General features: G+C 41.6%; 1 protein-coding gene across 4 annotated transcripts in view; it reads left to right on the forward strand.

Moving 5' to 3' along the window:
* The first annotated feature begins 1,261 nt into the window (after positions 1-1,261).
* The window catches only part of rspo1 (R-spondin 1), a 131,302-nt gene continuing 115,791 nt past the window's right edge, over positions 1,262-16,772 (forward strand). Inside the window, exons 1-2 of one of the 4 annotated variants that reach the window (XM_068006448.1) lie at positions 1,262-1,772; positions 5,984-6,361. In XM_068006448.1, coding sequence (XP_067862549.1) covers positions 6,124-6,361 — 238 coding nt within the window. In that variant the 5' untranslated portion in view covers positions 1,262-1,772; positions 5,984-6,123. Of the gene's footprint in view, positions 1,773-4,577; positions 4,750-5,712; positions 5,752-5,980; positions 6,362-16,772 lie in introns of those variants that run through there. The other 3 variants (XM_068006449.1, XM_068006447.1, XM_068006451.1) reach the window with 3 other exon arrangements.

The raw sequence follows: 16,772 nt of genomic DNA on the forward strand, positions 1-16,772 counted from the left end.
AATTATTGTCCTCTTTACTTTTTTAAGGCTTTGTTTTATTTTAAATGAGGATGTGTTGTATCCTAATTTATTTTAAACAGGTTAACCCCTCTGTTAAAGTAGTGGACAGAGGAATGCCATGCAAATTCATTAAATGTTAGGCCAATATTGAAAACAGTAGTTTCCAGACATATTCGATCATTACTGTAGGGGCCAAGAATATGTATATTGGATGAATCAAGTCCCTGGCTAGATGTTGATCAATCAAATATTGTGAGGTGCCTGAAGAAACTACCTTAACTACAAGAACAAGGATTACCAAAGTGCAGGCTGTTCTCAATGGACCCACTATTGATTGCAAAATCAAAATATTCCTGATTCTGTCACTCAGCAACAGCAATTAAGGACTCTCACTCTTTTAATAACTATTCAGGTGATTTTTATCAGGACACTGGCTTCATGAAACCTCTTATTTTTGGCTTTTTTTATGAACGTGTTGTAGTGTTCAAACAAATTTATTGTGTAATTTGCATGTGACAACATTGTGGCAAGAATTATACATGTTCTTCTGGGTCGTCTTCATTTGCAAACAATACATTTTTTTCATGAAACCTGTATTAAGTTAAGATGTGAAGTGAGTTCAGCTGCAATTGTCTGTGACATGAAGTAATCCTCAGTGCACACTCTGGTGTCGAGGAATACATGTTCTTCCTATGAGTGGGACCTTCTAAAATATTGATTATAACTGGGCAATAATGAATGGCATGTGTATCCCAGAGGCTGTACATGCTTGGAGTGTTTTGATGCATTTGTTTTCCTTCAAAAAAAACATGCAGTCACTGATTTATATGGTTCCAGTGTGCATCTTTACAGTAAAACACAATCTTACATTTGAGAGTTACTGTAGAAATCTAATTAGGTTAAGTTTCAAAATAAACCATTCTCACTTGCTTGGGGCCTCAATGCTAAATATTTATTTGCAGGAACAGAAGAACTGCACAATAGGAGTAGTTTTTAAAACAAATTCAAAACTAGAAAAAGGACTCATAAGAGAATTTAGGAAGGAGTAGTCTAATAGCGAGTGGTGAGGCTCATGCAGAACTGGTGTACCATTTGGGACAGCTATAGAAATCCCAATAAAGAATGCGTGCATACTAATCCAGTCCAGGGTTTCCCTTTGACCACCTGATTGGCATGAAAGTGTAAAGAGGTGTGACCAAATGTGTTCAGCCTGTGTATGCTAGGGCTGAGAGCTGGATGTTTATTCAAAGCGGGATGCTGTGAGCTGAGAGCTATAATCAGTGTTTTGAGAGCACGGAGTCTGAATCAAAAACTGGATTTCTTGCAGCGCAAAATGACCTAAATTGTTCTTAAGAAGCTTCATTGTGTGAGATGCAGTAGACAGAAGGTTCTGTTGGAGGAAATCCCATCTATAGTTCTCAGATGCTGCACATTCCCAGTGGCTTTGCCCCATTCATATCTCTGGAGTGCTGAGTACCGCGGTGCCTCTGTACACTGTTCGAACAGCTGAGTAAAATTAAGTCATACCTTTCATTACAGACATGCTGCCATGGTTGCTGTCAAGCTAAAATTGAGGGAATTTAGAAGTTAACATAACTTTTACAGACTGAGAAACACTAAGATAACACGCAAAAAAAAAGTTTTGCAACTGAAGACAGAGAGCGAAACGGAGATAAATAGCCAGAGGTTTGTTTTTTACTTAGGTGAGAAACAAATAAAAGAAACTTCTTCGACACCTGTTGATGGTATAGCATCAGGCTTTTAATATTCAGGTAAGAGACTTTGTTATTTCAACTGAAGTATTCCGTTTCAGATTGAGACTGTAGAGAGTTATTTTCTGTTCATGATAATTATAATAGAAATGTTGCATATACTGGCCTTGAATGCTCCTCATATTTGCTTTACAAAGCAGTGTTACCGCAGGATAAATTACACTCCACGCCTGTGCACTCCAAAACATGTAAGTTGAATTAAAGTTTGCGTCTTTGAGAACTGATGTGGGAGTTGATGGCTTTTCAGTTTAATTTTAACGTAAAGTCACGTTTCCCACATTCAGAAGAAAGGAACGTCCCTGAGCTCGAATGTAACAAAGTCCTATACTGCAGAATGCTGCACAGTGATAATCAAAGATAGGAGTGTGAATAAAGAAAACCTGCATAAAGTTAGAAAAGGAAGATGAAGTCGATGTGTCTGTGGTGCTGCAGATATTGGTTTTTAGGATATTGTTATTTCCTTAAAATGTTTAAGGGGAGCAATTTTTTTTTACCCTCGAATTTGAGACTCAGATTTTTTGAGGTGCTTTACTTCTCCTACACCATATGCATGGTCTACAGTAGAATTGCTTCCCTGCCTCTGCAGATGTCACTCTGAAGTCTGCTGCTGGGAGGTGCACAAGAGCCACAAGGGCTTCTCCCCTTCAGCTTTTTCCCTCCCCACAGGGAAGTGGTTAGGCTTAGTTTAGCACCTCACCATGGTGGCGTGGCTGAGACTGCGAACTTAATGTGTGAACGATTGTTGATATGAAGCCATGTTCCACCACACATGCACAAAACCACCAAGTGGGTGAGTTCTTTTTAACAATGGATATTTTTTAAAACAATATATATTCCATCTGACTTATAGTCTTATTGGGATCTGTTACAGAGCAGTCATTTTAAGCTGATTAATTTTATACTAACGAGCAATAGTCCACTTTAGACAGACGAGACAAAGTCAGCTGAAAACAGCTCTCTGTGTAGAATGAATTCTCCTATTACATTCTCTCACTGGAAACCCTATTTCTCTGCGTTATATCATTAATTTATTTATCACATACACTGTTGTTCAATTAACATCATCTAAATTGTGGGCTAATTCTGAAAAAAATAAATTGATGTATCTGCGACTTTGTCAACTCTATTCCAGCCCAACAAAGTTTTTCTGGAGAACTCTTAGTTGACCACTTGTAACCAGCTCTGCTATTTTCAGACAGCAGTTGTATGCTGATTTTTTTTTCCACCTATATTTGAAATGGGAGCCCCCTTCTGTCATTGTTCTCTTCATAATTTTGAAAATTTTCAGTGAATTCAGAAATGTCTTGTACAGCTAAATTGCTATTCTATCAAACAAGTTGATTCACTGACGGACTACATGTGTAAAAGGAAAATACTCCCAATAAGCTAAAGTCGACGGCCTCCATAAGGCTATTGTGCATCGTGCTGGAGCTTCCCAGGGCAAGTGCATACCAGGACAGCGTGCGCCTCACAGCATTTGGGGTGGAAGTGGGGACACGATGTATTCTACAGAAGGGCTTTCAGTACGTGTCCTCATGCATTTGCCCAAAGCAGAAGACATATAATCATGCCATAATCATGAAAAAAAAACATGAGCACAGATTTGATGGGGTAATTGGCCTGTTACTCTGCTGTAAACTTTTATTACTCTATAATACAATCTGTTGTTGGGATCCTCTTCTCTCCCCCCCCTCCCCGCCCCCTCTGCCCACCCAGAAAAAAATCTTTAAAAATTGTAAAGTAATGCAACCATTTCAACAAGTGCAAGAACCATTGAGATCACTTTAAAAGAAAGCCACTTATGTATAATTCAACTTTAACACTTTAAATATTGTAGTTCCAGCTCACATCACTTAACCCCAACTCTGCTGACCAGATGGGGGCAGGCAAACACTCTGGGGTAGATTTTTATCTTCACTGCCTGGACAGTAATCTGGCAGAGCAAGTCATCTTCCATTGAAAATTGGGCAGGGGGTCTGCTCCGCCAAATTACGTCCAATCGATGATGAAAATGAAAATCTACCCCACTGACTGGTGTTTTAAAGGTTAATTTGTACTGACAGACTAAGACCATTTATAGTGACGTGCATGTGGTTCATGCCCATTATTGCATGGGGATTAAAATGTGATTGCGGCTTTTCCATTGCTGATTAATTTGGAGTAATTTTTCCAGGAGATTTATACTGAGTATGTCAAGCAGAACACCTTCACAGCCTGTGCACACAGCAGGCAGTGCTATAGGTTTGAAGCAGTTCTTCCTTCACCTGCACCCTTTGAGCTTACTATTTCATTCTGTGAATCAGTTGCACTTTATAACTAACTATGTCTTAACTATTCCAGTGCATACATTTCCCCTGGTCTTTAAATGAACTCTGCAAATTGATACAAGGACTGTTTTACTACTGTATGTGGTACGGCATCTGTAATGAGTTTCATAAATAAACTAGCTAAAAGCAAAGATCTTTACAGAAATAATAACTCCTTCTACTTATTAACACCCCCTCCGAATAATGCATCTCTCAAAATTCACTTTTCCTGTTTATAATATTAATTTCTGTAAATATTTAAAAATACATGATCCATCATTGCAGGAGCAATACATGATTGTATTATCGGCTTCTATAATATTTTACCTTCCAAGTCCTAAGATTTGCAAGGCTCAATCCTGGCCTGGCAATACCGTTCAAGCTTGACCATCCGCACTGAGTGAGTGATGGTAGTACTTGGCGTGGCTGCTAGATGGAGCACTGTGTAGCAGCAGAGCAATCCATCTCGGTGAAGGGCGGGAGGGTTGAGTAGCGGGAAGGATGGGTTAGTGGTAAAGCTTAACAAAACCAGTCTCATCATGTGCCCTCCCACTGCCCTCCCCGAAACACACCTCCTATCAGTTGATCAGAAAGCAGTATTAATGGTGGCTGCAACAAGGATCGTACCCATCCTAGCCGAAGGTTGCGGAGTGGTGATTGGAGGCATAGCGGTAAGAGATGTAAATATGTTTGTATTTAATGCAAGGTTGGGGGGGGTGGGAGGTAAGGAAGAAAACAACTGACTCTAATAATCTGTACTGGGCAATGTATCTCACTGTATCAAACTGCGGAATAAACCTTCAGACTGAGTCACATGGTAGTTCTGAGATTTATTTCAGTCCTGATCTCCTTCCCATCCAAATTTCTATTAAACCATATACATCAGTAAGTCTTTTTAACCTAGTATGTATTAGAAAAAATAAGTATGTTGGATTGTGTTTCCTTGCAATAAAATAGCACGGCAACTGAATGATGTTGATAAAATATTTGAGCTTCCCTCTCACGGATTCCGGTACTATCTGAGCTTCCCAATCTGTAACATACTCCTCGTTATCTTACACGTATTGCTATTTGCCGATATTCTTCTCATTTAGATAATATAATGAAGAAAGCCTGATTTCAAATTGGTTGACACTGTGAAACTGAGTTTAAGTACAGAATTTGTTCCAGACTTTCTGTTTCATTTCAAAATGGAGTGGGGGTGGGGGGGAGTGGTGAGGGAAGAGAAAAGTGGTCTTCAAAAATGGGGAGATAAAACAAATGCATGATATTTTCTGACAGTCACTTTTGACTCGTTATTCCAGCTGGTTTCTTGCCTTCACGGTTTTAATCCACGGTATTCAGCCTGTGATAATTTGTTTCTCCCCAGTAGGGGTGGCACTGTTTTGTCTGAAGCCGATCATTTCATGCTTTATCAGTAAACTCCCCAATTTTAACAGTAGTTCAATGAGGATGAGTTTTGATTATTTTTAGATACAAATGCAGGTGAATATAGAAGGCATGTGCAAGGGGTGAATAACACTCCTCCTCCTGCATCCCGGTTTTGGGGCATCATCCTCAAGTGTGGAAGTTTTGAAAATCACAAGTTCAGGTTCATCAAATTCCTGAATGTGACAAATTGTATTACAGTAGCTGCACTGGACTTATTTAGAAATGTCAAGAATTTCTGCGAAGTACTGTTGTTCCTCAGAATCTTATCTTTTATTTCTTATTAATTTCTACCAGTTAATCAAAAGTCACTTCTTTAAATAAGAATAGAAAAACGCAAGCACTGTTTTCATTGCATTTCTTTTCTGACAATTTTAAGTACAAACTCTGAAAAATATTACAAATATTCTAATCGCCATTTCTCTGCTTCCACGTTCACAGAATGCAGACTAATTATTTCCATATTTGTTCCAGCAGCTTATACAGTGGCTACCAGAGAACACATTCATGTAGCATATATCTGAATGGATTTTGACAGAACATTTCCCATCAAGTTGCGATCTCCATGGAGTTATACCTGAAAACATGCTTTCTCTTGTCCCACTTGTGGTCTGTGTATGTGGACAGAGTTTTGCGTGTTCAGACTTACTTCTGTGAGTTGCTCTAGGAACCAGTATCAAACATCATATCGTTTTGGAATTGATCCTGCCCTCATCAGCATCAGCCTTCATCTAGAACAGAGACAGAGCTGTGCAGTTATTACTATGCAGTTTGGATTCTTTTTGGTGGTGATCATTTTAAACTCCATGGATTACACCGGCAGCCATGTCTTGAAGGGAAGGAGACAAAGACGAAGTGAGTAGCAGAGGTTTCTATCTGTAGAAGTACCTGTTTTAATTTGAGCAAGCTCTTCTCTGCATATGTTGGTGAACAAGAGGAACAAGCGGTTGTTTCTTTACTAATGTTTGTATAAACAAAAAACAGATTGTATTAAACCTGCAGTTTTTTAAAATTGAAGGCAGGATCCTCAAGGAACATAAAAGTGTAGGGAACGCGATAGAACAGCACTTTAAAATCCTGTTCTTTTGTCTTTTGCAGCTGGTTTCAATAGAGCCCAGATTAATAAAATGGAATGAAAATCTCCCCACTGTGCTGCATTAAATAAAAACTTACATTTTTCAAATTGGGAAGATAAGTTGATAAATTTGTAGGAAAAAAAGTTGTATGGGATCCTAGGTTTTATATATAGCGGTGTAGAGTACAAAAGCCAAGAGGGAATGCTAGACCTATGCAAATGATTGGTTAGGCTACAGGTAGAATAGTGTATCCTGTTTTTGGCACCATGCCTTAGAAAGAATGTCAAGGTGTAGAAGGGATTTACTAAGATAACACTAGTGATTTGAGGCTTTAGTTATGAGGAGAGAAACTGGAGCTCTTTTTACAAGAATGGAGAAGGTTAAGAGGAGATTTGATGGTGGTTCAAAATTGTAAGAGGTTTTGATAAGGTAAATAGAGAAAAACAATTTCCCCTGGTCGGTGATTCAGTAACTAAAGGGCATAAATTTATGATAATCACCAAAAGAATGAAGGGAGTGTTTTTTTAATATATGTGGAGGGTTCTTAGGATGAGGAATATCCCATCAGAAACACTGGTGAAAGTAGAATCTAGGATAGCTTTCAAAAGGCAGGTAGATACATATTGAAAAAGAAAAATTTAAAGGGCAAGGGGAATGGGACTGAGTAGATAACTGTTTCAGAGAGCTGGCACAGGTGCAATGGACCAAATGGCCTTCAGTGGTTCTATGATTTTTGAGCTAATAACTAGTTTCCAGATTGCTAGATGACAATCTTCTCTCTCTGCTGGGTTGAAGGATACAATAAGGCAGAAATTACTGTCAGTGGTGTTAGCATACAAATGCTAGACCAACTCATACCAAAATATTTTCCATCAATTTAATGGACTCATTAACCAGTCGATTTTAAAATAGCAGAGAGGGGAATCTGGTATGAATATGTTCATTGGAAAACATTGCCGTAGATCAATTCTACTATTGTATGTAAATAAATTTCAAAAATCTTAATTTAATTTCCAAAGGACAACACAAAACTTTCCTCAATTTGTCTTGCTCAGAGATCATTGAATAATGACATGTATGGAATATGGTGATGCCACACTGATGCATTAGGAGGCTTTATTTGTAGGTTGGGGTAAATGTTCATTAATTGGTACACACACATATATATATATATATATATATATATATATATATAGAGAGAGAGAAATTATTCATAAACCTTGTGCTGTACCTAACCTCTGAGTACACAATGTTGTCACTAGGTTGAAAAATGTTTCATTATTTAGCACCAATCAGAGCAGAGTAATTAAAATTGTTTAATTTTATTATGGTTTTTTTTAAAGACGAGAGAATTAAAACTCAAAAGTTGTCTGAGCATTTGTATCACCTTTGTGATACCTAACGTAGGATTATGAATTGAGAAAGTAGGTTGAACAATTGAGTCAGATTGGTTGGAGTTATCCACTAGACAAGAATTTATGAGGAATGAAGCAGAATAGTGCACTTTTAAAATCAGCTAAGTTCTCATTCCTCTTAAGTTTAACATTTTTAGATGTTCCATTTTATGTTTAATGCATTGTTATGAAGCACAAAGGGGAGGTTAGGAGAAATGTTTTCATGGTAAGGGTCATTAGAATATGGAATGCATTAACACAAGTGACTATTGAAGCACAGTTAATCACAGCATTTAAGGAATTAGATAAACACTCGAAGAGAAAAAATATTAAATGGTACAAGAAAAGTGTAGATAGCTCCAATTTAGAGCTTAGACAGACACAATCGCTCAATTACCTCTTTCCATGTTGATTGTTATTGAGACTTACCAGCAAAATGTAAGTTGATTAACAAGGGCTTGACCACATGGGTTGAACCCGACCAACTAAGTGGTGTGATTTTGAAACCCATTTCCATGGTGATATCAGAGTGCAAGTTATTGATCTATTTCTCTTCCTCCTTCCTCCCCCGCCTCCCACCCCCGCCTCCATTCTCTCAGTCTGCCTGAGACTTAATTTGTTTCCATTTTTAATTGTCACAAGGAACTATTCTGTCAAGGGCTGCTGACCAATCCTTTGCACCCATTTGCTGATTTGTCGTTCTTGAGGCACCTTTACATTAAAGGTTAGGGCTCTGAGTGAGCAGTGCTCAAGTGGTGAACTGTGACCTTTAAATGCCACTCTTCCCTTTTCACTGCATCTAGGTGCTGCAGCCCCTGTTGGAGGGTCAGTAGAAAGAGGTGCTTGGTTGCCATGCTCCTGACCTTCACTGACCACCACCCCCCATGAAAAGTTGGGTCTCTGGTGCTGCTGGAGTCACAATGTTTGCCTCCTTTATGTTACATTGTGTCACTGGTTGTGGGAGGATTGTGCCCCTGCTGTTGATGACACATTATCCAAAAAAAGTGCTTACAGCTTCAAACTGTAGGTGTGCCTCATCTGTGGCTTTTCTTATGCTGCTCCACCTATGCCAACATTCTTCAGATCCCATTGCCTAGCACCACCCTATGGCTGTATTTCACCTACCTGATGAAAGAAAGAAAATATGAAAGAAAGAAAAAAATGAAAGAAGGGGAGGGAGGAAGAGAAACTACTGTCTTTGCACCTGACAAATAAATTGGGGAGTCAGGATTAGTAGTTTCAGTAAACACAGGCTCTGCACTGTTACTGCATATGAAACAAAAAAAAAGTGATCCTGTACAAAGTTGCACTTAAAATCTTGACTTGTTACAGGATGAATCCATTAAATCTGCCAGTTTCACTCATGCAGCACATTAGTCTAATGGTTGTTCTGTCAAGCTAGCACAAAGTACAAAAAGTATGTAAGTGTTTTTCCACATTATTTGAGTCACTGCAGCTACGTTGCACAACCAATGTGACTGAATGTTTTTAATGCCACAATGCCACAATTTTGATTGCCCTGATGCATTAAAAATGCAATTTATTTAATCAGTGAACCAATTTTCAAAATTGTAGGTGGAACGTGGTTGTTCCTGAATTGTATATTTGCACCATCCTGCCTGTTATTCAAGAACTCATTGTCAATCGCCATAATTTTGACAATGATTTCTGGACAGGGAAAATGGTATTAGATTACAGATTACTTATACCACCACAGTATTGCTTACTGCAGTGAAGCCTATAACTAACCAGTATGAGAAACTTACTAGCATACAACCAAAAGTATACCAGCATAATTGCTGCTTCCATGCAGGGCTAGTGTGGCGAATATCAATAACCTTTATGAAAAGCTGTTTGGCAATTTTTTTTGGAAGGAAGATCCAGAAGGGTTGTGAATTACTCTCATCACAGTAGTACGTCAAGCAAGTTTCATGCGTTTGATTACAAAACTAGTTTTGCCTGATAATTTTTCATACAGCGTTCCTTTAAGGTCAGTGTCCTCTGAATGTCACCTTCAGTTCGAACTCTATCATTTCCCCCTTTGCATGTTACAATCGATAGTCATTTAGTAAAGCTTTTTTTCACAAATTAAAGTTACTGTGATGTGTTTTCCTGAATCTGCAGTACAAAGCAAATGATTCTTCTACCTTCTCTGTAGGGTGCTTATAATTAATCAGTAGCAAAGTCCTTCTTAATAATGCTTGAGTGATTTTTATTTTCTCCAGGAAAACTGCATTTGTGCTTTTTTTTTAGTGAAGGCTTTTCCTCGAAGACATGTTTTTGAATTTGTACACAAGGGGATAGAAATCACTTAGGTCCTGTTTTCAGTTCCATAACCAAACGGCGCGCCGACAGCGCATGCCCCAACCAGAAGCCCTGAAGCCACTCCCAAAATTGTTCCTGGGGCCTCATTTGCTGAATTGGGGCGAGCTGCTGGCGCCTGTCGCACCATCACAGGCAGCTCGCCCCTTTTACAAAGCTGAATGCCGGGCCTCATTGGCATCTGTGCATTAGTGACTAGAACGTATCATGTGCCGCTGTGTGATTCTCATCTCTTCAAAAGGCGGACTGATTCTGCACGTTTACCAAATTGAGACACAAGGTTTGGGCCAACAAATGATCTCATTTACATACGATAGATGAATGTAGCAAATGGTATAATGCAGTAAAATATATATTTCTCTACCCTCCTTGATACATCTATATATTAAAGATGCCACTTGCTTTCTCTCTAAACATAGGCTTTAAAATATAGACTCACTTCTTACCCTGTAGAACAGGCTACTGTTTCAGATTTAACTCAGCTATCCTGCTGGCTGACACTGGAACTTTTAAAACACCTCCATGCAGCTGTTAGCTAAACAAAAAGCAAGATTCACACACCGCCTGAAACTGGCTGCAGGCTGACTCTCAGTATAATTTTGTAATATTAGAGCTCTGACTCCAAGCTGTACGTCAAAGAAGAGGACTTCAGCCAATCAGTGACCCATCCCCATCTCAGAGCATCTCAGAAACAGCTATCAATCAAAGCCACTAGCCCAGGCTGGAGCCTAATCTTGATTTATGTCCAAATGATTTGAGACCACCCCCAGTGCCATGCTAGAACAAAAGCAATAGATGACTGCAACTCTCACATTATTTATTGCAACAACCAGCCATTCATCAATATTGAATGCAGCTGAAATCTTTGACAATCGCATAAGATACTTACTATTGAATGTAACATCTTTGGCCAATTGACAACATAAACCTTCCATTGTATTTATCCTTATTAATTTGCACTTATGAAAACGCTGCAGCTAATTCATTCAGCTTGTCTGGAATCCTCTTTTAACCCCGTACACGCTGATTCGAGCAGTACAAATATACAATTTTTAAAATTCAGCCCAGGTAAATGGTACGTTTTTGTCACAAAGGCACTAGTTGGGCAGTGTATATGGAGCTGTACTCTGTATCTACCTCAATATTGAGCCTGGGCACTAAAATCAGAAAAACACTTCATTCTTCAGCAACTGACATTATGACCTTGATATTAACCCCTCCACGACGGGTGGGAGTGCCTCGGGGTGGGGGTAGGGGGCGGATGGGGGTTAAAAATGAAAAAATGGGGAACACGACCCCAGCCCGCTGCATGCACGCCTGCCACTGTTTTCACAGCGGAGGGTTTGTAGTGCTGTGGAGAGGTGGGGCACTTCGTTGATGTATTTAAATCAGGCTCCCACAGTGCAATTAGGAGCCTGATTTAAATTTAATAGTTGCCATGCGGGTTTCCCAGGGCTCGGAAAACTCAACAGTGAAAGGGAGGCGGGAGCCCGAGAAGATAAGTGCCTTTTACAGCACGACCTGTGGGCCAGGAGAAGCTGGAGTGCTTCCCCCAGCACCTCCAGGAAGCTGCCAGCCTCCCCCCTGCCGATCGTGGCCTCTCTCTACCCCCTGCCGTGATTGCTGCCGCCCCTTGCCCAACCAGTGCCCGGCCTTCCCCCCTCCTGCGATGGCCTCTCTCTTCCCTCCCCCCACCAAGCCCTGATCTCCGGTCTTCCCCCCTCCAGTGATGGCCCCTCTCTTCTCACCCCCGCCGCCCCCCACCAAGCCCCGATCTCTGGCTTCTCCCCTCCCGATTGCTGGTCCCCGGCTGCGGCCTCCTGCCGTTGATTTTCCCCCCCAGCACCCGGCCAGCCTATCAATTTGGCCGGCTGCCGAGAGGGAAACAGAATAAAAAAATTGTAATGAGGTCCTGCTGTTAAATTCCGTAGGACTTCCGCGTCCCTGGCCTCAACGCATTCCTGGTCGTTTTTGCCCTCCCCGCACCTTCCCTGCCTCCCCATAAATATCAGGGCCTATGTATCTATAAAATAAAATTAAAAGCCTTGCATGTAATGTGCACTTGCTGTAACTTCACACACATTTCCTGTAACACTTTATTGATAACAACCCTATTGTTATAAAGCAGCATATCCTCTCACTCATCTTGAACGTTGCCACAGATTTGCTCGTAATATATTGAAAGCTTTGTGTGTAGCATGCACTTCCTGTATGTGTTACACTTCCTGTAACACTTTCCGCATCACACTTCATTGATAACGTAATTATTATAAAAATATGTTCTTTGACTCATCGTCAGTGCAAACGGGAGATCGAATAGTATATTTTTAAAAAATGTACTTATTGTACAGACAAAAGTTCATCCATCAATTAGATTTGGTTATGGAGTCTGAGCTGAAGTATACACAATTTTAGTTTATAGTGACCCTTGGAGGTTAGAACAGAGATATTGAGGAAATGGTGGTAGCTTGCAGTACATGGTGAATTTTCCATTATTTATGACAAAGACAGTAACTCCCACCCAAAGAAGATAACCATACATTACTGAACTAATGGACTGGCAAAGTCTCAAAATTACATTTCTGCATTCCTTTTCTAAAGCCACAAAACCCATAAAGAGTTTTCATATTCACAGAATTCAGTCTATTAACTATAATTACTGAGACTTACATTGAATTACATAAAATCTACAGCACAGAAGGAGGCCATTCAGCCCAACTGATCCATGCCAGTGTTCACGCTCCACTCAAGCCTCCTCCTAACCTTCTTCATCTAGCTCGTATTTATCTAGCTTCCCCTTAAATGCATCTATGCTATTTGCCTCAACTACTCCTTGTGGTTGCGAGTTCCACATTCTAACCACTCTCTGAGTAAAGAAGTTTCTCCTGAATTCCCTTTGGATTTATTAGTGTCTGTCATATTTATGACCCCTAGTTTTTGGTGTCCTTCACAAGTGGAAACATTTCTATATCTTCCCTATCAATACGTGCCACTTGCTCACACCAGAATGCAAATGGGAGCTGCAACAAGGGGATAACATTTCAGTCCAAACACTGCTTCACACATAGGAAGAGAAGTAGGCCATTCAGCCCTTTGAACCTGTTCCGCCATTCAGTGAGACCATGGCTGATCTGTAGCCTAACTCCATCCACCCGTCTTGGCTCCAGATTCCTAATTATCCTTGGCTAGCAAAAATCTATCGACCTCAGATTAAAGTTATTAACTCAGCTAGCATCTACTGCTTATATTAGTGCTAAGTTTATTGTACCTTTTAAAAATGATCAGTCAACCATATGGGCATGATTTTGAGACAACTGGCTTCGAAAGATTTGTTTACCTTATTGAGCTGTCGTTCAACCATGCAGCATGAGTATCACCACAAGCCACTGCCAGAGTAGAGTCTGTTGTCTTCATCACACCCACATGATTGACTGACAGCTCTAGAAGATAAACAAATATGACAAACTTGATCGTACTGTCCCTCAGTAATTGCATAAAATTGAAGGTTTAATTTCAGGGTCACTTTGGGAGAATTCAAATATAGGAGAAGGGATATTGCGGCATTATTGCGAACACATTTCAGTGGAGGATAGCCTTTATAAAACAATGTGAACGCACCAGTAAACATAAAGCTGTAGTTAAAAATTGCTTTTAATTATTGCCTCAATATTTTGTACTTATGAGTGTGGAAGTGGAGGCTAAAGTTTTACTAATTATTGAGCTTCAGTCGGTTGTTATCCAGTCAGGGGTATGGTAGCATAGTGGTTATGTTACTGGACTAGTAATCCGGAGGCCTAGACTAAAATCCAGAATCCATGAGTTCAAATCCCCACACGGCAGCTGGTGAATTTAAATTCAATTAAAATACTAGTATCAGTAATAATGGCCATGAAACTACCAGATTGTCGTAAAAACCCACCTGGTTCACTAATGCCCTTTAGGGAAGGAAACCTGCCGTCCTTATCTGGTCTGGCCTATATGTGACTCCAGACCCACAGCAATGTGGTTGATTCTTAATTGCCCTCTGAAATGACCCAGCAAGCCACTCAGTTGTAAAATCCTGCTACAAAAAGTCATAATAAGAATAAAACCAGACGGATCAGACCACTAGGCACCGGACACGACAACGGCAAACCAAGCCCAGTCGACCCTGCAAGGTCCTTCTAACGAACATCTGGGGACTTGTGCCAAAATTGGGAGAGTTGTCCCACAGACTAGTCAAGCAACAGCCTGACATAATCATACCTTTCAGCCAACGTCCCAGACTCTTCCATCACCATCCCTGGGTTTGTCCTGTCCCACCGGCAGGACAGACCCACCTAGAGGTGGCGGTACAGTGATATACAGTCAGGAGGGAGTGGCCCTGGGAGTCCTCAACATTGACTCTGGACCCCATGAAAATCTCATGGCATCAGGTCAAACATGGGCAAGGAAACCTCCTGCTGATTACCTCCCTCAGCTGATGAATCCAGTCCTCCTCCATGTTGAGAAGCACTGAGGGTAGCAAGGGCACAGAATGTACTCTGGGTGGGGCACTTCAATGTCCATCACCAAGAGTGGCTCGGTAGCACCACTATTGGCCGAGTGTTGAAGTGAGAGAGCTGCCAGACTGGGCCTAGCGGCAGGTGGTGAGCGAACCAACACTGAGGGAAAAACTTACTTGACCTCGTCCTCACCAATCTACCTGTCGCTATAATGCATCTGTCCATGACAGTATTGGTAGGAGTGACCACTGCACAGTCCTCGTGGAGATGAAGTCCCGTCTTCGCACTGAGGACACCATCCAACGTGTTGTGTGGTACTACCACCGTGCTAAATGGGATAGATTCAGAACAGATCGAGCAGCTCAAAACTGGGCATCCATGAGGCGCTGTGGGCCAGCACATGGCCTGGCATATTCCTCACTCTACCATTACCAACAAGCCAGAGGGATCAACCCTGGTTCAAAGAGGAGTGTAGAAGAGCGTGCCAGGAGTGGCACCAGGCGTACCTAAAAATGAGGTGCCAACCTGGTGAAGCTACAATTCAGGACTACATGCACGCTAAAGAGCGGAAGCAACATGCTATAGACAGAGCTAAGCGATTCCACAACCAATGGATCAGATCAAAGCTCTGCAGTCCTGCCACATCCAGTCATGAATGGTGGTGGACAATTAAACAACTAACGGGAGGAGGAGGCTCTGCAAACATCCCCATCCTCAGTGATGGCGGAGTCCAGCACGTGAGTGCAAAAGACAAGGCTGAAGCGTTTGCAACCATCTTCAGCCAGAAGTGCCGAGTGGATGATCCATCTTGGCCTCCTCCCGATATCCCCACCATCACGGAAGCCAGTCTTCGGCCAATTCGATTCACTCCACGTGATATCAAGAAACGGCTGAGTGCACTGGATACAGCAAAGGCTATAGGGCCCCGACAACATCCCAGCTGTAGTGCTGAAGACATGTGCTCCAGAACTAGCTGCGCCTCGAGACAAACTGTTCCAGTACAGCTACAACACTGGCATCTACCCGACAATGTGGAAAATTGCCCAGGTATGTCCTGTCCACAAAATGCAGGACAAATCCAATCCGGCCAATTACCGTCCCATCAGTCTACTCTCAATCATCAGCAAAGTGATGGAAGGTGTCGTCGACAGTGCTATCAAGCGGTACTTACTCACCAATAACCTGCTCACCGATGCTCAGTTTGGGTTCCGCCAGGACCACTTGGTCCAAACATGGACAAAAGAGCTGAATTCCAGAGGTGAGGTGAGAGTGACTGCCCTTGACATCAAGGCAGCATTTGACCGAGTGTGGCACCAAGGGGCCCTAGTAAAATTGAAGTCAATGGGAATCAGGGGGAAAACTCTCCAGTGGCTGGAGTCATACCTAGCACAAAGGAAGATGGTAGTGGTTGTTGGAGGCCAATCATCTCAGCCCCAGGACATTACTGCAGGAGTTCCTCAGGGCAGTGTCCTAGGCCCAACCATCTTCAGCTGCTTCATCAATGACCTTCCCTCCATCATAAGGTCAGAAATGGGGATGTTCGCTGATGACTGCACAGTGTTCAGTTCCATTCGCAACCCCTCAAATAATGAAGCAGTCCGAGCCCGCATGCAGCAAGACCTGGACAACATCCAGACTTGGGCTGATAAGTGGCAAGTAACATTAGTGCCAGGCAATGACCATCTCCAACAAGAGAGAGTCTAACCACCTCCCCTTGACATTCAACGGCATTACCATTGCCGAATCCCCCACCATCAACATCCTGGGGGTCACCATTGACCAGAAACTTAACTTGACCAGCCATATAAATACTGTGGCTACAAGTAGCAGGTCAGAGGCTGGGTATTCTGCGGCGAGTGACTCACCTCCTGACTCCCCAAAGCCTTTCCACCATCTACAAGGCACAAGTCAGGAGTGTGATGGAATATTCTCCACTTGCTTGGATGAGTGCAGCTCCAACAACACTCAAGAAGCTCGACACCATCCAAGA

The sequence above is a fragment of the Heptranchias perlo genome, chromosome 26 (assembly GCF_035084215.1).
Source record: "Heptranchias perlo isolate sHepPer1 chromosome 26, sHepPer1.hap1, whole genome shotgun sequence".
NCBI classification, from domain to species: domain Eukaryota; kingdom Metazoa; phylum Chordata; class Chondrichthyes; order Hexanchiformes; family Hexanchidae; genus Heptranchias; species Heptranchias perlo.